Source organism: Uloborus diversus, chromosome 8 (genome assembly GCF_026930045.1).
Source record: "Uloborus diversus isolate 005 chromosome 8, Udiv.v.3.1, whole genome shotgun sequence".
Classification (NCBI taxonomy): domain Eukaryota; kingdom Metazoa; phylum Arthropoda; class Arachnida; order Araneae; family Uloboridae; genus Uloborus; species Uloborus diversus.
The window spans coordinates 137556848-137582122 of NC_072738.1; the positions used below are offsets into that span (position 1 = coordinate 137556848).

Genomic DNA, 25275 nt, shown 5'->3' on the forward strand with positions numbered 1-25275 from the left:
AGAAATACTAATAAAAGTATCAAAAGTGTTTTCATTCCATTTCATAAATCCATGACATTTTTAATTTTTTCTTAAAATGCATGGTTCTTTAATGCTATCTATATGTATATTTATTTTAAAAAATTGGGACCCCAAAGGAAGATGGGGCCCCAAGCAAGGCCTAGTTGGACGGTGCGATAATCAGGCCCTGAGTTTTGTTAACGAACATATTTCAAAACCCTTTTATGACTCATTTTTAGTCCAAGAGAAAACATAAGAAAAGAGAAAAAAATATCCGATATCAATTATCACTAGTGTCAAAAAACAGCTCATGTAGCGACAGTATGAATCGAGGGAAACAGAAATTTAAGAGGCATATTTCTGATGCAGGTGCCTTAAACATTTTTCGAGAGGGCGCCCAGTACCTGATAGCGCTGTCACTGATTTTACAACGCAATGCCTAAAAAAAGTGAGCGTACCATAATAGAATTAGAATCCGCCTTAAAGTTTTGGAGAAATTGAAAATTGGTCAATTCCAATTTCAGAATTTTTTTTGCCTGAATATTGCTGTTCAAACTCAGAGCTGTGTTGGGATAGAAATCACATAATGCACTTTTTGCAGGGGACAGATTCGACCTTGATCTCGATCAGGGCCATCCGAAGAGGGGGGGGGGGGGGGCAACGGGGCGACCGCCCCGGACGTCAAGATATGAGAGGTCGCTGTAAACTGAGCTTCTGCCGCACAACAATACCCCGCATTATCCGGCATGCCGGAAAAAAGCGAGGTTGACCAGCATGTCGGAAAATTCAAATTTTCCGGCATGCCGGATTATTTGATGTTGATTTTGTAACAAAACAAAAGTAAATTTCCTCATTCAGTTCCAATCAGAAAGCAAACCACTGTAAGGGAAAAAAATCCCAAAAATAACTTTCCTTCAAAAAAAAAAAAAAAAAAAAAATGCGTATTGCATATAATATGTACTGTTTTGTTATTTATGGTATGTCACCTGTTATTTATGGTAGATCATTATTAATTGATTCAATTATATGCCAATAAAGTAATCAATTCAGAAGCAATCATCGTTACTGCGATTTGTTCATAGTTTTTTTTTAAATAAATTATTTTAGGTTTCTTTTACAGAGATAAGTTTAATTTTTATTTATTGAATAGCTATGGTAAAATCTTTAGCACTGGTTTAAGGGCGGTATCTTACGGCTTAAATGTTCGTTTACATAATTTTAATTTAATTTTTATAAAATTATTCGTTATTAAACAATATTTTTCTTGTTAAAATACAAATGACATTGCTAGTAAATATTTTTACAAAATTAAACTCTTTACTAATGCCAATAAGATATGTATAGAACTTATATTCATTTTTAAGGTGAACATATATTTTTTATAGTATTAATTATTTTTCTTAATCTCGCTTTTTCCAGCATGCCGGAAAGAATCAGGCAAGTGTAATTGAAAATCTGGTGGCCCCCGAATTTCGCGGCATGCAGGATACTGCGGTGTAATACGGTATCCCCCCCCCCCTTTGTATTAAATAATTTTTCTTAAACAGTTTTTAGAATTCTAACACATTAGATTTAGTTCCTGTCTTTTTTGATACGCAAGATAACATGTTCAATAGCTAAAATCTGTTATGATTAACAATTTAGAAATGAAAGTATTCAGTACTTTTCCATCTCACGCCCGTGAGTTTCGCGACTTAAAAAGAACGCAAATGTTCACCTTATTGTATATTGAAGTATATTTCTTAATCAGCTTAATTTCTGTACAGGACTATTCGCTCCGGGAGCAGGGCGGATCCAAAAATTTTTGTAAGGGGGGTCAAGCTTCAGTGGCCAACGTAACACCTCCTATTTAAAAATTATCAGTAAATCAGGGGTGCCTCCCTCTTAGGGTGATGCGCAATCCCTCAATACGGAGCACCATCAAAACTCATATTTCTGGAGGCATACAGGCTGGTCCCATTACGGTAAGCTTTAAATATATGATACTAGCAGTGCCCGCACGGCGATGCTCGAGTTAAGAATTAAAGGAAATCCGTTGAATAAAAAAAAAAATCCCCCCCTCCCTTATGTGAAATAATTATTTTTCAAAAAAACCTTTTAAAGTCTCTTCAAATGATTTTGCATATGAATGCAGAACGTTCGCCATTCCGTTTCACCCCCTTAAAATTGAAATTTCCAAAAATCCTTTCTTAGCACGAGCTTACGTTATAAAATTAACTTATGTTCCAAACTTCAGTTTTTTGGCCTCAGTAGTTTTGGCTGTGCGTTGATTGTCAGTCAGGACAAGTTATTTTATATATACAGATTACAGTTACAAAATATTTCGAAAAAGCACAAACAACACACACGATATGTGGTAAAAAAGTTGAACATTGATTCCATGAACTATTTTTTCGCATCTAAAAAATTGAAGTTTTATAGTAATCGTAATAAAAAAATTTTCACAGGGGGGTCAGCTGACCCTTTGACCCTCCCCTGAATCCGCCCTTGAGGGAGCCATCGTCTCTTTGGACGGTTCTGATCTCGATTCCAAAAATCTTTTCTTCAGAGATCATGCTCATCAAGGGAAGGAAGCACGAAGCGGACTCCCAAAGATTTATCATCTCTACCCCAGTGGTCAGAAAAGGGGGAGGGATTCGAACGGTGGATCATCCTTGATGAGTTTTGTTATTAGGGGAAACGGGGGGGGGGAAACACGATTTAACGTGACATTGGGAGGAACTTAGAAAAAGATCAATGCAAGAAGACGGTAAAAGTCATGATGACATCAGTGTGGGAATCTGACGCTTAGCAGGTCTTTCAAATGTAGTAGATAAAAGGCTGTTTTCGCTGGAACAGGGGTGTCATTTTCTGCTCGTTTAGATCAGCAGCACTATTTTGGCTCAACATATCTTCTCTGTTTTTCAACAAATGAGTAAGTTTTTGTACTCGCATTTATTATTCTGAAATATTAAGGGGACTTTTGATGAGTTCAGAAATGTTGATGGGGGCATGTGTGTCCCCTGTCGCTGTGCCAATGACAACCTTGGGTAAAATTTATAAAAATGCATAGATTTAAATGGGCTGACTATCAATGCAACAACAGGGGGCGGGGGGGGAGTGGGGAGGTTCAACAGAAGTGGAAGGGATAGAAGGAAGAGTAGACCCTGAAACCATTTTCTTTGTAAAAACATTGGGCTACGTTATAGAATTTTGACATCACTGATTAAATGACCTCTAAAAATAGGAATATGACCTCAAAACTCCCTACGGTTGACCACCGTCTACTTCTCCCTTCAGATCCAAAGTTCCATTTTTGAGAAAAGTCCATTCATTTGGACTTTTTTGTTTTTATTTTTGTGAAATAAATCAGTCCACCCAGTAAAAACCATTTTTCAATCGAGCATTAATATTTAACCCTGAAAAGTGATGGGACAAAGACCTTTTACTTACAGAATTTGCCCCTCTTGCCCTCAGCTTTTAAATGTCATAAGAGTGAAATGTAGAGTCAAGCCTGGGGTGGCTAATTGACTTTGGGACTTACGAAAGAGATTGCAGTTTTTTGGAGATTTGTTTCAGAGTAATAAATAACGTGATATGAAATCGCATTAAATTTTCTAAAAACTAGCTACGGATTTGGGACCCCCTAGTTGTCGCCCTGGGCTCGTGCCCCTGCCCTGATCAGGACGACATATGAGGTAGTGAGAAGCAAAGGGATGCAAGTGGCAAAATTAAAAATTTGGAGATAACCAGGACAAATGGTAGGTGAACCCCTCCTTTGTCTTGGTGCAAGATATAGTACTAGTAGCCCTGGTAGTTGCTGCTGTACAGCATGATTTAGAAAAAAAAAAAATCAACGAAAGCCTAACTAGGATGTAATCTTTATACGTGTTTTACTCAAAACTTGAAAATGTCCACTTACATCCCTTTGCTTCTCACTGCCTCATATGTCAGTGTTAAAAAGTGTCCCCAAATGCTTTCCAAAAATATTCGTAGAGAAATTTTTTTCAGATTCAAATATAGATCTTCGGTTTCTGCCGTTGACATTTTTTAGATTATCGTTCTCTCTTTTCCGTGAATAATGAGAGAAAAAAAAAATCTCTGCTTAAGAAATCACACATACATTCGTGAATTTGTAAGAAACAAAATTTTGTTCATTACCTTTTTAAAGTATATTTTTAATGAAATATATGAACTATTACGTGCCGGACGAAATGTCCGTTTTTGTTGTTATTGTTGTGGCATAATTAATAATCACTATGAAGATGTGGGGTGCAATCTAGTCCGAAGGGCTCGGCTCGGAATCAAAGTAGTATAAATTTGGCAAGTTTTATGGACCACCCAAGGCCTTGGCTCTCGGCGGCCCTGGGTGCCACTGTCACGAGATATTGGATTTATTTATCAACATACAAGATATCACAAGAAAGGTTTACAGTACAAAAAGAGGAAATAACACCCAGGGCTCCTGCTGGGAACCGAACCCACGAACTCCGGCATTCGAAGCAAAGCTTCAACCTCAGAGCCAAGGAGACTCCAAATTGCCTATTTTCCAGTGGAATGACCCTGTTGGGAAACGGATACATTTTAAGAGAATTCCAATACAGAACTTTGAAAATGACAGTGAAAATTAATGATTTATTTGAACGATGAATGATTTATTTCTGTCCCAAAGTCAAGGGCACGTTGCATCACTCAACTCGTGCATTCAGCAACTGGAAGTTAAATTTATTTCCGAAGAGAAACAAGCTTTGATTTTTTTTTTCATTTGGCATTTTGAAAAATGACAGGAATCGGAAAAAAATTGACCTTGATATATTTTTTTAAAAGTCATATTGCTGAGTAATGTTATTGGAGATCGTAAAAAGGACTGGAGTCTATCACTGGTAATAAGATTGACGAGACGATTTTGATGTATAATTTTAATGCTACTCACGTAAAAAAAAATATTGAGATGAATATTATTTCAAGTGATGAAACTCCAATTCATCAACAGCGAACCAGTGGCTTCTAAACGTTTTATATATGTACCCTCCCCCCTTTTTTCATAGGATGATTGTTCTGCCCCCCCTTCCCCAATTTTCGTTTTTACACAAACCCACAAATGATGCCAAGATTTCAGGAGGGGGGGGGGGAGGGTTTGTGAAATTTTGACAGTATGTGGTTGAAATCCAAGCATTTTTCAAAGTAAATAATCTTTATACTATATCGGACATGTGACAAGGCGAGGGGCGGGGTGGGGGGGGGGGTTAGGTGAAGTGTGACACCTTGTGACAAAGAGGGAAAGGGGCGCTTTCCTTTTCGGTTTTTTAGGAAAATTTAGGTAAATTACAGCTGAGGGAGGTGGAAAAGGACATGAAAGGAGAAAAATAAATTTCAATCAGAGAAACGAGTGAAAATTTCTGTTCCAAAAGCACATGAAAGTATAGCTGTATCATTTTTTTTCTTTTATAAAATAAAATATCGTACTTGGATACGCAAGACTTTGCAAGAGTTGTTTTCATGTGGAAGCCCGGTAAGATTTACAATTTAAACCTCAAGCTCTTGTATTGCAAAGCAGTGAATGCAGACATCCTGACTCAGTTTGATTTCCGAGGAACCAGAACTGACCAAACCTGTCTCCGAAGAGGGTGGGGATCGCTCTGAAGCAAAACAGTAATTTAAAAGAAGTTAAGGTTGACGCTATGTCGGAAGATTTCAGAAAGGAAGAGGGAAAACCAAGATGAGACGGATGAGGGTGGGAGGGGGGGGGGGGAATGGGTTGGAATCCCTTTTGGATTGCGAATTCAGAGAACAACTAGTTTATTTTGAAAAATATTTTTTTTTTTTTTTTTGCCGGGGAGGAAACGAAACCCCGGTTCAAGGAACTGCTTTTTGAAGGTCAAGATTTTTTTGGAGCAGTGTCTTCATTTATACTAGGTGATTTAGATTTTCAGAAAAAAACTAGAGAAATAATTATATGTTATACTGCCGTGATAGGCGCAAAAGTCGTGTCTGCACCTGAGTTAAAAAATGAGAAATTGCCGTCCAAAGTTGTGTGCTTACATAGTCCATGTATATGATACGGATGTAATGTTTTCAGAATTTGTTCTGAAATATTTCCCATTCACAAATGACCATAAAATATTATTTTTGGGTAAAATATGTGACAAAGAATCACTTGGTGCCCGTAACTAAATTTTGATAAAAAGTGCAGGTACGACTTTTGTTGTTAGCACGGCAGTATAAAGCAAGAAATGTGAGACTTATGTCTACTACGTTGTAACATATACTTGCTTTTATTCCATGGGTTTAGATGATTAAATCAAGTTTTGGCAGAAGACTTGGGAATCGTACCAAATTAGGAACATTCCGTCAGATTTCAAAAGCGGGTGACCAAAATGCTAGTTCCATTACTTGTCTTGCTTTTTTTTAAGGAATGCATTCGGTGTAGCATTCTGCCGTGGGAAGGTAAAGCGCAGTATCTCCAGAAATGAGTTTTTGAGAAATTGAAGGAACGCGTTTTAGATTCCATGCTAACTATGGAAAATATCTGAATTTGACGTTTTTGTTTTGTGCTTTATTTTCAGCGCAAACAAAATAAGCAAGCTTGTACAATAAAACTAAATTGCAATAGATGAAAAAGAACGCAAAAAAAAAAAGAAAAAAAGAAGTGAAGCATTTACAGATACTGCGCTTTGCCTTCCCACGGCAGTATTTGTGAAGGTTTAGCTCCTGAAAACTGCAAAAGTTGAAAATAATATTCCACCTGATGAATGTAATGTTATGCGTAAAAAAAAAAAAAAAAAAAAAAAAAAAAAAAAAAAAAAAAAAAAACCACTCATACACATTGTATTTGTTTTTAAAATAACATGCTTAGTTTCCAAAACCATTAACTCTCTTCAACTTTTGCATCACGTAAACTGCCAAGATCTGAAGTCGGTACATTTTTCACTTTCTCAGAATTATCTGTTTATAAACTTTAAGTAATGCTGCTTTGTACATTGTAGTACGCTACAAATAGTATTGACAAATGTACGAGGATACGAGGATTGCAAAAATGAGGACAAAAAAAAATTGTCTTTATTTCATTCTGACATGTTTTAAGAGGGCTGTCAAAAATGGTCACACTTTTTCAAGATTTCTGACTCCGTTCTTCCTCTCTGCCCAAGTGTCATACTTCAGATCACCCACTTGTAATAAGTCACAACGTATCGGGAGTTCCTATGCTGCGCAGTAGTGATAGCGCTGGTGCAAATTCTACAATTCATCACAGGAAACAATTCACATTTAAACATTTATTTTAAGGAACAATGAAACGTTAAAAGCTTTAAAAGAACATAAAAGTAAAAACTTGAATAAAATCGGATAAAAGTCGTTCACAGATATGACTCAGAATCGTGAGCCTCTGACACGTTTGTTCTTTTTACCTTGACTTCTAGCGACAAGTTACTAAGTTCACTTCACTTCACAAGCTCTTTGGTTTGCGCATTTGCATGGCATTTTGTACCACCACACCACTCTGATATTCTCAAACATAATTAAAAAAAAAAAAAGCGTGATGTCACATTTCTTGTTACCCCCTCCCCTCCCTCCTCTGTGCCACAAACTTTTACACTACTGGGGGATCCTGACCCCCCCCCATCCCCCTAAAAGCGTGACCAGGGGCGGATACAAAAATAACTTTTAGAGGGGGCACGGGAATTGAATAGCGCAACCCCCCTCCCCGCATACAATATGATTGATACCAAATTTCATGACTTTGTTTTTAAATTTTTATTTAGGATCACTTCAGGCCAATTAATCTACTTTTCGGCACATCAATATTATGCACTAATATGCTTTGAATGTGGACGTAAAATAATATTTCAAGCGAATTAAATACTAAACCCAATATAATTTTACCGAGATGCTATAAACTGAACAGCTTTAGTTAGGAACTTTGTAATAATTACTATAACACGAGGGCAAGGTTATTCAATTCACCCAGACCTCATTTGAGTTTTTATAAATTAATTTATATTTTAATTATAAAATAGTATGTCATTAAGAAAATCATAGCTTCATACCACATCAGTTTTATTGAAGAATTCATATATAGTCAACCCTCGTTTATCGCGGTTACTTCGTTCCAGACTTGACCGCGATAACTGAATTTCCGCGAAGTAGGATTCTGTATATATTTTTATAATTAGAGCGCGTAAAACTTACTTACGGCAATTTAAATAGGTTTTTATCATAGTTAGAGGCCCCTAGACATGAAACAGCACCCTTAGCCACTATTACATTTGTAATACTTAATATATTGCACAAAATATGAGGAAGTTAGATATGTTAGACGTAATAGATATCACATTGTTAATTGTTGAGAAATAAACTACACGCACACACACACACAGTTCTTATACACTACTACTAATCTATGAAAAAACCTCAACTTGTTCGATGAAGAATCAATTGCCCGTTAGTGACCATAGGTGCCCCCGTCTTGCTCTACATTTACATGTACAACTTAAAAAGCTAGTACATTGTTGAACATCATTCACAGATGTATTTATCCCCTAGTAATAATACAGTGATTTATACTTTGCAGTTAGTGCTTAACGGTTAAAATGGGATAGCGATTCCCTACACTTTCTTCCGTGATTTTATACCTCCACTCCCTCAACTAGTACTACTAGCCCCTCAGATCCTACTAAAAAGCTGACCTCACTTTAAAGACATATACTTTGTTATTCTTTTGTAGAAAAGAATTTACACGAGCGCATAAAAATTTACTATATTTGAAAAAAAAAAAAGTAGAAAAAACGCGATATAGTGAAGACGCGAAAGTCGAAGCGCGAAGTAGCGAGGGACGACTGTACTACTTCTTTGCGAATTTCAAAGCAGTTACTGATTTGTTCTTAAGTCATGATACAGTTGAGTTGACATTTTGATAATACATGCCGTTTCCATTAATATCATAGATTTGCAAAGAAAGACCATATGATTTCTTTCATTTTGCATTTTTATAAGCTGAAAAAAAAAAAAAAAAAAAAAAAAAAATCCATTATTTCTCAAATAGCTTCCTGGATCGAAATGACTCTTTTCGGCACGTCTAAACACTTTTTAAAATTGTTAATGATTGATTCCATCAAAGAGGAATTTATAGACGAATCGCGATATTTTGTACACTTGAATTCGAAACCACTGAGTTAAATGTATTTTGCAGCTCTATCTTCCGACTCCAGTATTACTTCTTGTACGAACAAAAATGCTTTTATTCAAAATATGCTTGTGTTTTGTGTTCTTTTTAAATAACTAAATAATTTTATGCCATAGAGAAATCAATTAAAAATAATAAATGAAATGGTGAAATTGATTTAACCTTTTGCTGGGGGGGGGGGAGTCCCCCCTAAAATCAGTTACTGAGCGTGACATCATTTGTAGATGGTCCCTGTAGTGTTGAAGTTTTGTACTGGAAATACTGTTTGACTATGGATGCGAAGGAAATGCTGACATACGGTTTACAGGCGGAAACGGACGCATCTTTTAGTTTTGACGGATGCCAGCTTTCGCAGGGATGTGTTAGCTTCTAAATTAAGCAGAGTCGCTTTGAAATGAGCGAAACACGCGCATCAAATTTTTACTCTTCCCCATCGTTCAGATAGACTCGTCTCAACTGGACGTTTGCCAATTATACAGCAACCGTGGCCAGACAATACTCTGTTTCATTTGATTTGTAAAAAAGAATAATTTCTGATAGAGAAGAAGTTCAATTAGACAATACTACTCGATCTGAACCAATTTAGTTTTAAAATGCTAGCTTTTTCTCCGTGCATCTCAATAAAACTTCGGTAAAGATTGGTAAAAGATTGCAAGCTTGTAAAAAATTGCCATCAGCAGGACTTAAAAATTGTTCTCTCCAGATCCATCTTCTGCGTCAAATTTGTGGACAGATATTCATAAAATACTCACATCTAAATAAAATCAATTTATTAAATTTCAACTTTCTTTACAAAATTAGACACTTCTTTTAAATTATCGCTTATTTTAAAATCGGTAAACCACCGTAGGTAGGTTGGTAGGGGTAACCTGCTGCTACAGGCACGACTTGTGGTCCCGACCTTGGATACACAACATTGCTTCCGCCTGTAAATACAAAAATTGTTATCACCGGACATGACATACGAAAAGAAGGCTCTGCAAAAATAAATACATTTTGTCAAAAGAGAAAAAAAAAATCGTAACAGTGGAAAACAATCGTTAAGAGATTTTTACGGAGAAATCTGCCTTAAACGTGCTTTCCAGTTTCTAAATGTAACTAAGAGAGAGCTATTGCCCAATAATGTATTTGACTCATAAAAAATTTGAGCTGGTTTGTAAATGATTATTGTAAATGATCGACCAGTGATTGAACACAATCCACTGAGTCAACAGCTTATATTAAAGAAAGAAAAAAAAAAAAAACACACACACACACACACACACAGAAAAAAAAACGTTTTAAAAGCACGAGATGGATTGTGAAAATATTTTTAATTTTTTTTTATACAGCTAAAAATTTTTTTTGAATACTTCTTAAGCTAAATTTGGTTGTTATAGAAATTAACACCTTTCTGAAATTGAAAATTATTTGACACTTTTGCTATCTATAAGAAAAGAAAAACAAAAAAGCAAAAATGAACTAGTGACACTGTCTCTATTCTGAACACTCATGGGACCGAACAAAAGTGTTGAAATTACGGGGGTGTTCATTACAGAGGGAGACTGGATTATGCCTACTGTACTATATGTATTCTGCCTGGTGAGCTATACCAGTTACTGAGAAAGATGCTGAATTTTCGATTGATGGTTATTGCAATGTCTAATTCAACTCAGCAGGACTTCTTGCATTTCTTTCTTTCTTTTTTAATTTAAAAGGTTTCACATAACATTCAACAATAAAATAGTAATTATGTGTTAGTTATTATTTATGGTCCCATAATAAAATAATGTGTTTTACAATCACATTCACGGGTACATCATCTTAAATTGCAGTGGCGCCAATTTATATGGGCTCCTGAGCCTGAGCCCTCCCAGTAATTTTACCTACCCCGTCACCGAATTTCTATGATTCTGTTTCGTTAAATTTATTATTAATTTTTAAGAAACTGAAAAATATCGAAAATAGCAGTAAGAATGTAGGATCAATAATATTCCTTCAAATATCCTTAAAAACAGAAAAAAGAAAAAAAAAAGAAAATGGTTTGAGTTTTCTGTTTTCATTTTTGATTCATAGTATTGAAGCAAACATTAATGCCCAAGGGACATCTCTTCAACATTTTGATGTGTGAAAACAAAATTTTTGTTCTCAAGTCAAATTATCTTTCCCTACTTGTCTCCTTAAAGTCAAGAAAAAAAGAGGCATGTTAGTTTTATCAATAAAGTTTGTGACCCTCCCACCCCAATTAGTTTCCAATATTTGGTGCCTCTGTTGAATTTAACTAATAATTTTTAGATTTTTGCTTTGACACACAGAGTCGAGCTGGTGATGAAAAAAATATGGAAACAAGTGCACTATAAAAGGGTGAGAATGCGATTTCAACTTCCTGCATCTTACGCTGATTTCTCATGAAACAAGGGAGCAACAGAAAATGATTACAGCAATAGACTCACTATGGGTATTAACAACATCTGCCATGGGTACCCCCCCCTCCCCCCAAGGTATTTGTGGAGCTGCCGGGCACCCCCACCGACAGCATGCAAAAGTAAAGATGGAATGCAATTGTAAGGGAAAAATCCATATCCTGATCCGTTTTAATGACATTCAGTGGCGGATACAAATTGAGGGTAATGTGGGTGATGAGCCCTCCCCCCCATACTAAACCGTCGACAATAGTATCCGTTCACGTTGTGTTCAAACACTATATGAATAAAATGTAAACGATTTCCGTAGTCTTTTCAATTCATTGAAAGTTCATGTTTGAAATACTATACTTCTTTTCATTCGTACCCAAAACCGTAGGTTCATTCGCGGGGTCGGAAGGTCGCTCTTTAGTATGACCCGTCCGAAAATGAAAGTCTGTATCCACCCCTAATTGCAATAACACCACAAGTCCTCACCTTTCATGAAATTTACACTCGCTCAATGAAACATCAAATAGTTTTTTTTCTACTCATTTACATGCTATATTTGATACATATGACGTATTTTTCCCGCACACGCGAAACGTTCGAAGGTCAATAGGTCACTTCATTTAATATTTATATTGAGAACACCGATTTCGGAAAGCAATGCTAGAATTCCCAAGAAACGTTTTTTCTCGGCTTTTTCTTTACTTCATCTTCTCTTGTTAATTTCTGAATAATTTGACCGGTGTTATTCATTACTCTTTCGCAATCAAGGGAGACAGATCGGCGAGAAATCATTCGTAACCTTCGAAAAAAGATTCATTATTCAAGTTATAGCTCTTTACGTACTTATTATGATTCATTGGTGCGGTCTGAGATGGATAACGAAATTAATTTGATATTTTTTCTGCATTTCTAAATGCAATTAACTTTTATGCTAATTTGGAGAAATTCAACGAATGTTTTTCTTTTAACCTTACAAAAATAAAAATTTTTGGACTTCACATTTGAAAACAATCTTTTTTCTCTTGCAGCTAACAAATAACAGTACAATTTGTCTTTGTTTGGTTTTGTATATTTATTTACGCATTTTTATAACATCCAGTTCAGTATTAGCAAAACGAAAGGAACAAGTTAGACCAGGGGTTCATAAACTTTTCCGACTCGCGGTACCCTTTGAAGATTTAGAATTTTCTCACGGCATCCTAGCCCACAGGGGGGGGGGATTATGGCGCAAAATGCGCCATCAATTTTTTGGGGGGGGGGGGATTTTTCAATTTTTTAAATTTATTTATTAAAATTTATTTGTTGATTTATTTTTAATTTAAGTTATTTATTTTATTTTATTTTATCTTATTTTGTTTATATTTTATTTCATTCATTTATTTACTTCGTGTGTGTGTGTGTCATTGGCGTAGCACAGAACTTTCTAATACAATAATAATACTAATAATAATTAAAAATTAATATATAAACAAATGAATGAAAAATATTTAAATAAATAAATAAATAAATAAAACAGTTTTAAAAAGTAAGTAAATAAAATAAAAAAAGAGAGCTAGAAAATAAAAAAATAAAAAAGGGAAAGAGGGTTGAGATTTTTTTTTTGGGGGGGGGGGGAATTAGCGCCATTGAACTCGGTGGGGATTTAATAGGCTCGAATTTTTGCTCTTTCATCACCGACTCATGAAGAAAAAGGGAAAAAAAAAGCTCTAAGTAAAAATTTAAGTTTTAATTATGTTTGTCACCAATTTTGACAAAGCAAGGCGATTTAGAACCATAAGGAACACGGGTCTTCAATAAGGCCTACTCTGGTCAAGGATTACTTCGGGCTGACAAGACAAAAAACGCAAAAAGTACCATCAAACTAAAAACATTGCAACATTTTTATTTGTCAAAATAAAAACGCATTAAACCACGTTTTTCAATGAAAAGAAGTAAGATCAATCGTCTCATTTGGGGCTCTGATAATTCGTTAGTTTTAGTTTTTTGGTCCCACAGTTCGTGTACATATGTACAGCATATGCAGTACATATCCTAAGTCCTCTACTCAGGTGTTCTAATATTGGCCAACAATCTACTTTTCTAGGTTATCAAATCGCAAGAAAAAATGACGATACACATACGATATTTTTCTTCTTGAATTCTTCAACTACGCAAATTATGCTTCGAGAACAATAAACAACTATTTTTATATTAGTAAACTACATTGAACCATGCTTACGGTAAAACAAGATCAGGTAGTTTTGAAAAAACTTTTCCGTAATAACTTTTGCTACACTTTTGCCTAGATGATAACAAACTACCTGTTGATGAAGTTATTTCATCAGTTAGGTTTTCTGACGGTGATGAATTCACGATCCAGCTTGTTTTTTAATGCATCAAAAATGGGAGGATGAGCTTATGGTGCAACCATCTTATATCGATACCATGAACACTTCGTGGCACCCCTTGCTTCTTCCTGCGACACCCCAGGGTGCCACGGCACCCTGTTTGAGAACCCTGTAAAATATTGTGGTGCTTTTTCGTACTTATAGAATTGAATAGTTCAGTGGTAAAAATCTAAAGTGTAATTTAATAATTTCCATTTAAGTATTTCCCTTTAAAAATACTGAAGTACATTTTCTTGAAAGTTACCTTTTAAAAACTTGCCCTTGTTCGGAACCTCCCCTAATTTAGATTTAGTGCCTACACTCAGATTTCCAAAATCCGGCGCCGCTGATTCTATTCCATATGAAGTTATAGGAGAAAACAAAATACTCCAGATGAAAATAATTTTTAATGATGGTATAAATCATTGCCAATGGGAAAACTTCTAGCAGGCATTACCTGATTAATTAACAGGCCAACTAGCCAGCGATCTAGAGTCCCCGCTTTTTAGCGGACCCCAAATAGCTAAAATACCTTATCCAATAGCTAAAACTGTAGGTTTGAATATAGGGGGAGCACAAAAGTGTTTGATCTAGGGTCTCTTCATATCTTAATCGGGCCCTGCTAGCAGGATCGTGTATTTTGAATCATGTATAATCATTAACAAGCGTGGAAAACCTACTACCAAAATTTAATTACTCTCACCTTTAGTGTTAAACCAATACTAGTTTAAGCAGTGTATTTAGCTTCTTACCTCCAAGACCATCATCAGCGCTGGAATTTATTGTGACGTCAGCAGGATTTTGGCTAGCTGTGCCGGGCTCGTTGGTGTTTATGGAGGCACGGAATCCGTACTCGTCGGCAACGTATTCCACTACCCTGGAACGTCCATCTTCGTCTTGGACGCTGTAAGATCCGGTCACCCTGCCGGACCCATCCCCGGATTCTTGGTGGGAGCTGGCACCTCCAATAGAGGGAGAGCTGTAGCTGAATTGGTATGGAGTTGGCTGTGCTAGGTCGCCATAGTTATTCTACAAAGGGAAAGGGTATAGTGAATACTGGAGGCTTTTCGAATTTAGAGCTTGTTTTATTAGAGCAGGAATCTTAATAGGCTATGCTGCTTATGTTCTGCTCTACTATTGTTGGGGGAACTGAAAAAAAAGTTTCAATGTATATGCAATACACCAGCAGTCCGGTCATCTCATCCAGAGACTGCAGTTTCGTCCTTATTATGGACTTATTGTTCTGGGATAGAGAATATTCGACTTGGAAGCATATATCATCTCGTGGAAGCTGGGAGTGCCAAGAAACTGGCAGAAAAAATAATTTTACTCACCAGCGACAGTTTGAAGCCAAAGCTTTGGTATTCAGCAGTTAGTTACCATCCCTAAGCAAGAGCTATGGCAGAAATGCATGCAATATACCGATATCCCGGTCATCCCACCCAGAGCCTTCAGTTTCGTCCTTGTGATGCACTTATTAATCTGCAACTAGTAGTAGCCGTGCGGGATGCTGATGTCATCTCATTGAAGCTGAGAGTGCGAACAAACTGGTAGATAAACTAAATGTATCTCACCAGCAAGAATCCTCAGACATGTTGCGGTTCAACTCGTTTATTGAAGGCAAAGCTCGGGCCTCACAGCTTCAATGAGATGACATTTACCTCCAGCTCGATTATTCGCTATTCCAGACTGATGAATTCATAACAAGAACGAAACTGCAGTCTCTGGATGGGATAAACGGACTGTCGGTATACTGCATGTAGCCATTGCCTTTGACCCCTTTAGCCCTGTTGTCTTTTAGCCCTTGCTTTGGGGTGGTAACTTACTGCTTGAAATTTCAATGTTCTAACTTAGATCCTTTTGGACCTTTTGGATGCATTGAGAGATGCGATTGATAAGTTTGTTTTAGTATCGACAAGGTATTTAATGCTAAGTAATAAGGTTCAGTGATTAATCTCAAAATAAACAATCGATAACAATCTGAATAACTTGTATATGCAAAGTTGGAAGAATCTATACAGTTTTTCGCACCAGTTTGACGAACGTTTGTTGCTTGAATATTAACGTCGAACCCCAGTCTCACGTGATGTCTCGTCAACGGAAGTTTGTAAGTTACAGAAAAAGATAACTACGAAAATCTTACTGTATACTTTCTTTAAAAACTTTTGTTGGTGCATCATGATAGTATTTTGTCCTAACTTAGTATTCTTCATACTTTTCAACAGGAATGATTACACTAAAAATTCAGGAAACTTTTATGGTAAATATTGCTGTAAAATGTAGTGTTTACAGTACAGAAAAATATTACAGCAAATTGTACCGAAGAAAATAAACGATTGCAGCGCCAATTGATACACCACGTAATTTACAGTACAAAGCATATAACACCGTATTTCCTGTACTCGATGCGTCCCAACTCATATGGTGGGCAGCAATGCCGCTTGCCATTTCGAAGGTCCCGAGATCGAACCTGCGGTTCGAATTGTGAGTTTAACTCGTTTATTCTACCGTAAAATTTTACTGTAAAATAGGATTTTACGGTAATAGTTACTGGCAACATGGATGCCAGTAACTTTTACCGTAAAATTTCAGGAACTTTTTTAACAACTTTTCAACACTTTTTTGTACTCCAAAAATTCAAAATGATGTGCACTACAGATTTTGATTGAAGAAATTTTCTTTTATAATTTTAATCAAACTGAATATAAAAGCATTTTTACTTGCGTACTATTTATTCCATTGATTAATTTCGGGAAACCAAAATTATCGCCGCATGAGAATTAAGACAAAAAAATCTCGCCAAATGTCTCCATCCAAAGGATGTCTATCACGCATTTTTCGGCAATTTTTATATAGGTTGATAGAATAATACGTAAGTTCTAATTATTTTGTTCAGAAAAAGTAGCATAGAGAAATTTTACTAAAATATGAAAATAAATACTTACTGGTGCCAAATATTGAGAGTATGTCAGTGCGAAAGAAGCTAATAGAATAAGAACCTGAAAAATTGGAAAAGTATTCGTCTGTATTATTTCATGTTAATGTTTCATTTTATTTTACTAACATCGATATCACAGTCATCTTCAAAATATGAAAATCATCAATTGAAATACGAAATTATTTTACGTTTTGAGTTGATATATTGAGTAGATTTTTCAGGTTACCATGACGAAAAGAACAAGACTTTGTTTGTAATATTCATTTAGAGAGAGTAATTTTGGTCGTCATGGTTACAAATCGTCTACGTTGAATTCATTCAAGGCCTAACTCACGAATATTTTACATTGCAAAACGGGAGTATTTAAATAGCAAAACTTCATCCTTTCTTCAATAAATCAAGTCAAATTCTTCAATTTTTCTAGTAATAATAATATGAATGAAAATAAGTTGAATTACCAATTATATAATATAAAATAATCTTTTCCACCAGCAACCAATGAGACAAGTTACTGTCTGACCACGGATTGTATGGAAAGATAAACACCCGTTTTACAGGTAAAAACGGACGAATCTATAATTTTTTAGAGGTGTCAGCTTTTGCAGAAGCAGAGTCTGATTCAAATGAGCGGAGCACGCGCGTCAAATTTTTACTTTTCCTCCTCATTCAGATAGATTCGTCTTAACTAGACGTTTGCCGATTTCACACAATTCGTGGTCGGACAGTACACTCATATTTCATCAAAACATTACCAACTCTTCTGTTTGCTTTTTTTAGCGTTGCCATTCAAAGAAATAACTATCTCAAACAATAATGAAATTAGACAATGGCAAAGAAATATAAAGCACAGCAGGCGATAAATTTGTAAGTAACTAACAAATATTGTCAAACATTCTTCGTGCTAAAATGCAAGTAAAACCAATCGCTAACTTAAGAGAAAAAATATACTAAAAATTTTGGCGAAACTACGGCGAATGTGCTTAATTCTACTGTATTTTTGTGCAAAATAATAAGCACCAAAATATAGAAAAAAATAAGCGCCATTATTCGTAGCAAGCAAATTTGAGCCATTTTTAGTACTTTTTTCTTCACGTTGATTGTTTTGTTCAACTATTTGTCTCATAATCTGTAAGTCGTTAATCATTGACGATATTCTAGTAATTTTAATACACACAAATGCCTCACCTTCATCATTGCTAAATCCTAGAAGCAGACACAACTGTTAGAACACAACTGTTTCTTCGAGGCGAACGATGAAAGTGTCTTAAGCTTCGATCTTTTTATACCTTCATAAGACAAAATTTAAAAATAAAGCCACTGTAAATCACGTAGTCCATAAAGAAAAGTAAGAGTGTAACTTTGCTTGGGAAGTCTTACAACTTGACCTCTGTCGCTTGAGGCATCATAACTCATGCAATCCATTTGGCTTTGTTAAATGTCCGAAGAAGTAACTGACGTGATGTTTATATTTTATTTGCGTCAAGTGCGATTACCATTCTTATCAGAAGTTTTTGCCCTGATTTCTACAACGCGGAGTCTAACTAGATGCTGTACATTTCGGTTAATATGCAAATAATAGAAAAGCTTAGTTAAGCAAAACAAGAGTGTCTGCTTGCGTTGGAGTTTTGAGGAGGAATTTCAATGAGCAAAAATTAGCATAACACTCAATACATATGTATCAAGAAACTTTCACTTTTCAACCTCACTTATAGATAATAAAAATATCCTTAACAAATTTCAAAAATGATGCATACACCTGTTTTGAGTTTACAAGGTATCGTTTTTTAAAAGTTTTAAATTTTCGACGATAAAGAACGTCTTTGTTGGCTGCTACTTTACAATGGAAGCTCAAAGTCCCGTTTTGCATTCAAAAGGTGTTGCTTGTAACCCAAAGACAAGCTTTGCTTTTTTTTTTTTTTTTTGAAATTTTGTGTTATAATACTGCTGCGAAAAAAAAAAAAAAAAAAAAAAAAAAACGAGAAAAAGCTTATTGTTATTTGAAATTTTAGTTAAACTTCAGTGTACTTTGGTTGCATGTGAGCAGGCTTCAGCCTTTTCTGACCAGAAGATTTGGACTTAATTTTCCTTCTATTCCGTTGTTCACTGTTTGTGGCGTATTTCACCAAAAAAGTAAAAAAAAATAATGATAATTAAAAAGGCATAAAATACGAGAAAATTGTACCGTAAAATTATCGTCTAAAAAAAATGAAAAAGTCATTAAGGGAATCAAATAAATAATGAAAAAAAGAAAAAGTTGAAAGTAGGGTTTTGAAGTGGAGAAATGTGTTTCTCTTGATCCATCGTCCTCCTTCTAATAACGTTTTAGGTAATTCGAGCAAAACATTTTTTGGTCAAAAGATCTCATCTGGGATCCCTCATTCCCATCATATTTTTTTTCATATTCTCTTGTTCGAATATTTTTTTGCTAAACTTTGCACAATTCAGCAAAGCTTTACGCGTCTACGTTGAAAATTTGAATGTTCAGATCCAAAGCCTCAGCAGGTGGGTAAGGACGGGGGAGGGGGGGGGGAGGCGACATCCTCTCCATAGAAAAGAAAAGAAAATATCCTGCGCATTACATCCGCAGTAAGTTTTGATAAAGATTTTTAACCGTTTCAAAATTGTAAAAGTTAAGAATTTTAACATAATTTACTCTTTATTTCACATCAAAAATAGTTTCAACATATTCCTGAACATTTTGTTTACAAGAAGGATACCTGTTTTTATGCATTTGACTATAATATTGTTGAAAACCAAAAAGCTCTTGTGGATGATGTTCGTATGACAATTTTACCCTGTTGACAGTTAGATGATAATAACCGTTTCCCTGGAATAACAATTTACTTCCATATTGTTTCACGAATTCATAAATAAATGGTTCCTGAGAATAAAAGGAATTTATCAAATACATATATTCTGATTTAATAACATTTTAACAACATCGTTATGGCGGAACAAAACTCGAGGAAGCTTGAAAACAAAAACCACTCGTACAATGGTGGAAGGAATTTTCTACCATTTAGAAAGTAGCATTTTTCTCCCACGCAATTCCAATACGACCTGGAGTTTACTTTTAATCATCATTAATTTACCTGCGATGTTTCCATGATGTAAAAGGCATTAATTCAATTGTGATGCAGGATTTATTTTTACAGCAACTGAGTAAATAATATTAAGAGTAATGTTTATGAGTGAAATAAGTGATCGAGTGTGTGTGGTAGAGTGAAGTATATACTTTTTCTAACTTTTACAGGCAGGATCACTTCAGGAGCTACAAGTTTTGACTCTGTTTGAATTTTACCTACTTTTAAACTACTTTTTGCTATGAAGTGCTTGAATATGGTAGATCTACGGATTCGATCAGCTGTTTTTGCATTGGTATTATTTTTGCTTATATTTCCGGCTCAAAGCAAGCCTCAAACAAGGTCGTTTGAGTCATCGAGTGCATTAGGTTATCCATCAATCCCAATTGAACAAGATGGTTACCCTGAAGAACAGAACGATTATCCAGTCGTTGTCAACCATTATCCAATAGTGCCTTATCCAGTGCAGAATGTGTATCCTGTTGCAGAAAGTGGATATCCATTGGAACAAAACATTTACCCAGAAGAAACAGTGGAAACCACCAAGAAAGTTGAGACTGTGCAAACCAGACTAGGCAAGCGAAAGACTACTGTGTTAGAGAAAGAGACAAGGAGAAGGGGTCCAATTAGTACCCATCAGAAAGTGAGGAGAACTGTCCAACATCCTTATTATAGATCGGAGTAGGTTGCTGCAGTATCAATTCTTTTAACGAGTTTTTCTTATTCATTATTGAGCAATACACTTCTTAATAAATGAATTCTTAATTTGTCATTGCGCTCCAAACGTGAGATTACTTTTTATTGTATCACCTTGGCAACAGGTATTTTTTATTTCTACATTTGTTTAGTTTATTCATTTAATGTGTATGTTGCAAAGTATAAAAATGATTACGAATGTTTTCTTCGATTTTCGTTGTTTTTTATGTGACTTTTAAAATCTTCAAAATTGGGGCGCGTAATCCAAATACAAAAGTAACGATCAGCAACCAGCTGTCCAGCAGGCTGGTCCTTGTCAATGTATCAATCTCCAATGAAGATCAAGAGCCCTGTTGAAACTATACACCCCATTGAACACCATTGCAATAAACAGCTCTTTCTGGCAAATTATTCCAAATAACTACAACCCTTTTGTATTATTTTTACGATAAAACGAAAAATATTTTGGGGAACTGCGTCCGTTTGCGTCTCCCTCCCCCAACTGCGTAAGTGAAAAAGTCGGGTTTTTAAAAATTAAGTATTTACTTTTTTTTTCTCCATCGCGATCCCGACATCATGTCTGTATAGAATGAATACTTTTCTCTTATAACCAGAGTAAAAAAAATCTATGGAACAAAGTTAATACTAAAAGTTAAGTACAGAAAGTTCTTTTTACTGTTAGAACAATTTAAGTGGTAGATGTAGTATGTGTATGTCGTAAAGTATAAAAATGTTTACTAACACATTTCTTTGATTTCCATACATGGAGGAAGGATAAGAAACTATGGTTTCCCATGTAACGTTTAAAAATCTCCATCAAATGTACTTTAAAAATTGAATTTAACAATGGGAGTGCGCACAAAACTTTTTTCATATCACAGCATCATGTCTGTATAAAATTAACAAACTATCATTATTAGAGATTAAAAGTTTTACAGGACAAAGTTACTTCTAATTTATGACAAGAAGCTCTTTTTGGAAGATGAAAAATTTAAGTTGTAATATTATAATCTCAGCACTAGTATTTCTTTGGAGGGGTGAAAAGAAGAAGAACAACAAAAATGGCGTTTTTACATTGCACAGTGTAATTTTATTGTCTTGTTTATGTCAACTTTATTATTGCAAGACCTGTGAAAGTGTTCTAAAAAGTGCAGCTAAAAGTGTTACTCCACACTTTTATGTTATTTTAATCTGCCTAATTTCTACAAATAAGTTGTGGCAACACCGAAAAATAATTTATTTTTCTCGCGTTCTAATTTAATTTGTGTGAATTGCTTTTTAATTCATTCCAAGTGCAGTGAGAAATATTTCTGGAGCTTTTATGTGTGTGTGTTTTCTTTTCTTTCCTTTTTTCTGAGTTAAATTATGTGAGTTATTTCATACAGTCCATTAAGTAAAACATTTTTTTGTGAACAATGAATGTAGTCAACTTTTAATGAAATGTGCTTTTATTCTTTTCCATTCATCAGTATTATTTTGTTCGATCGTTTTCAATAGTTATTATGTTTTTATTATGGAATTAAATTTTATGTCACTATTAAAATTTCTTTATTCGTTCTGCTTGTTTTCTGACTTCTGAACAAGTAAAGCACTTTATGAGTGGTTAGATGCACTTTCATTGGACAAAAAGGCACACATTTATATAAGTTCTGGAACACAATTTTTTTGAATAATTGTGTAAATGCTTCTTTCTCATAAATGTTTAAAAAAAATCTATTTTCTTGTACAGAGCAGCACATATTTTCCACCTTAAATAGCATGAGAACATGTATAGTATTTGTTTATTTTTAAAACTGAATTTTTGCTGTTGCGTTCTCATTTTGTCCATGAAACAAAATTATCATTCGTGTAACGAAAACATTTTTTATAACATCCTTGCATCAAAATTATTCAACACCAGAAATACGCTTTTCTTCCTAGCATGTCTCCAAATTGGAAGAAGAAATAGTTTGCATCTCTGAAATTGGTCCTGAAAAATAACTTTTTTTTTCGCATGTTGCCGTCAATTTTTTGAAATTTTCAGGTTTTCACCCGCAGTTTCGAAAAGTGAAAATAAATCAGCTGCAATTAACCACAGACAAGTTGAATGTTGGAGTGCGGGAGGAAAACAAGAAAGCAAGAAGGATGCCAGAAGACCTCCCCATCCCCCCCCCCCCCCGTCCTAAGACGACCGAATAGGTTTTATTACGTAGAAAGTGCCCCAGACCCATAGTTATGCCCGAATTTCATACTAATGACCCCCCTCCCCCCATCTATGTGCTCTCCTTTCAGTAATCACCGTCCCCCGAAATCTGGAGCTGAATCCGCTTTTGGTAGAAGGAGAATTCTTTTCGGAAATATTTTTGCAAGGTAATTATAGAGGAAGAGCTTGCTTACTTTTTGCTGCTTTCCCGAACCAATGCACTCTCAAAAATGGACTTTCAAATTTGACGAAATTTTCTTCGTTTTTGACGAAACCACTTCCAGGGATATGCTCCGAGCGAACATTTCGTCAAATTGAAGAAACTGCTTTTGTTAGTGGTTTGAGGATGCGAATTTCGTCAAATGTAGCAAAATATTTCTTCATTCTAGTTTCGTCAAATTAACAATTATTTTCGTAGTTTTGAGAGCATTAGTTTCGTCAAATTAATTTCGTCATATATGAGGACGTTAATTTCGTAAATTTTTTAAAAAAAATTATTTCCTTTTTTTTTTATCTTGGAGCACATTAGTATTTTTTTTTTCAGAATACAGTCGAACCTCGTTAATTCGAACACGCTTAAAACAAATAACTGCTGAAATGAACTTTTTTGCAATCCTTGTCTTATTGTTTATTCTTTTTCGGATAAAGCGAACCACGTTTTTAATCGATTTTAGTGGTCCATTTAAGTTCGTTATAACGAGGTTCGACTGTATTTTATAAGATTCGTGTGCGTGTGATCAAATTGTAACTTCAGAAGCTTACCACCGTAGTTTCCCATTTTAATGCGTATAGTCACTTTCACAGGCCCGTCATTTATGGGGTCAGGGGGTCAATTGACGCCCCCCCCCCCCTCCCGTCTTGATTTTTGAACATTCATGTTTTTACACATGACTGGCCGTCGTTTTACTTGCTTTTCTGTAAAATTTTTATTGAGTATAGACTCTTTGCCATATTTGTAAAAAAATTGAAATAACGAGCCTGCAGTCCCCCCCCCCCCCCATTAAAAAAAAGACAAGTAAGTGTTGAAAAAAGAGGCACATAAAATATGTCAAGCAAATTTTTATTTATGTAAAAATGCAAACAAACAACTTCTTAAAAAGGTAAAACAAATCATTGCAGATTAAACTCCCCATAGTATCTAATTAAACCCCCATAATGGGGGTTTTCCTTCAAAAAATCTAATTTTTGTCGGAAATTTTCCAAATTTGGCACAAAGGTTCGTTATTGAAGGCTCGGAAATTCACACAAGGTCGTTCATGTCTTTCTATGTGGGGGGGGGGGGGGACAGACAATCCCGCATTGAGGGTTCTCCGTATCAAAAAAAAGTTTTTGTCCGATCTTTTTTAAATTTGCCACAGAGGTTTTTATATGCTCAAGAATCACGCAGGGTAGTTTTCATCACTTTATAAAGAGGGAGGGGGGGGGGGGGGGTCCTTGAAAAAATCTAGTTTTTGTCGGATTTTTCCAAAATTTGGCACAGAGGTTCTTTGATGCCTGGGGATTCACGCAGGGTAGTTTTCGTCACTCTTTGGGGGGAGGGTGGGCAACCCCTATGGTAGTTTTCCTACAAATAATCCAGTTTTTGTTGGATCTTTCCGAATTTGGCACAGAGTTTCGTTATTTGATGCTCAGGAATTCTCTTAGGGTGGTTTTCGTTCCACTATGGGGGGGGGGGCAACCCCCATACGGGGGGGGGGGTTCTTATGAAAAAACAGTTTTTATCATATCTTTTCCAAATTTGGAACAGAGGTCCTCTGATGCTCGGAAATTCACACATGGTAATTTTCAACCCTCCATGATGGGGGGGGGGGGGAGCAACCCCGCACTGGGGCTTCGCCTTATATAAAAAAGAGTTTTTGTCCGATCTTTTCTAAATTTGCCATAGAGGTTCTTTGATGCTCAGGAATTCACGGAGGTTAGCTTTCGTCACTCTATGGGGGGGGGGGGGGCAAACCCGATGGGGGTTTTCCTTGAAAAAAATTCATTTTTTGTCGGATCTTCCCAAAATTTGGCATAGAGGTTCGTTCATTGATGCTCAGGAATTCTCATAAAGTAGTTTTCGCGCCGCTATGGGAGACAACCACCAAATGGGGGGTTTTCTTATAAAAAACCAGTTTTATCAGAACTTTTCCAAAATTGTCACAGATGTCCTTTGACGCTCGGGAATTCCCGTTTTCGTCCCGCTATGCAGTGGGAAACCATGTGTGTCGGGGGGGGGGGGGGTCTTATAAGAACCCAGTTATCGTCTGATCTGTTCCAAATTTGGTACATTTGTCTTTTGATGTTTGGGAATTCCCATATTGTAGTTTTCGTCCCGCTATGTGTGCCAAACCCCCACAGGAGTTTTCCTTATAAAAATCCAGTTTTCGTCGAATCTTTTCCAGATTCGGCTCAGATGTCCTTTGATGCTGGAAATCCACATGGGATAGTTTCCCATGGGGGTAGTATTCATATGGG

The 25275-nt window shown here is 35.7% G+C and overlaps 1 protein-coding gene across 1 annotated transcript; it reads right to left on the minus strand.

The window, feature by feature from the left end:
* Positions 1–9891: 9891 nt before the first annotated feature.
* On the minus strand, positions 9892–20136 carry LOC129227558 (cuticle protein 10.9-like). Its single transcript, XM_054862136.1, has 5 exons — positions 19575–20136; positions 18043–18143; positions 16865–16918; positions 14672–14948; positions 9892–10086 (listed from the first exon to the last, which is right to left on the minus strand). The coding sequence occupies exons 2-5, from the start codon at positions 18049–18051 to the stop codon at positions 9983–9985; spliced, it is 444 nt and encodes a 147-aa protein (XP_054718111.1). The 5' UTR covers positions 18052–18143; positions 19575–20136; the 3' UTR covers positions 9892–9982.
* Positions 20137–25275: the final 5139 nt, after the last annotated feature.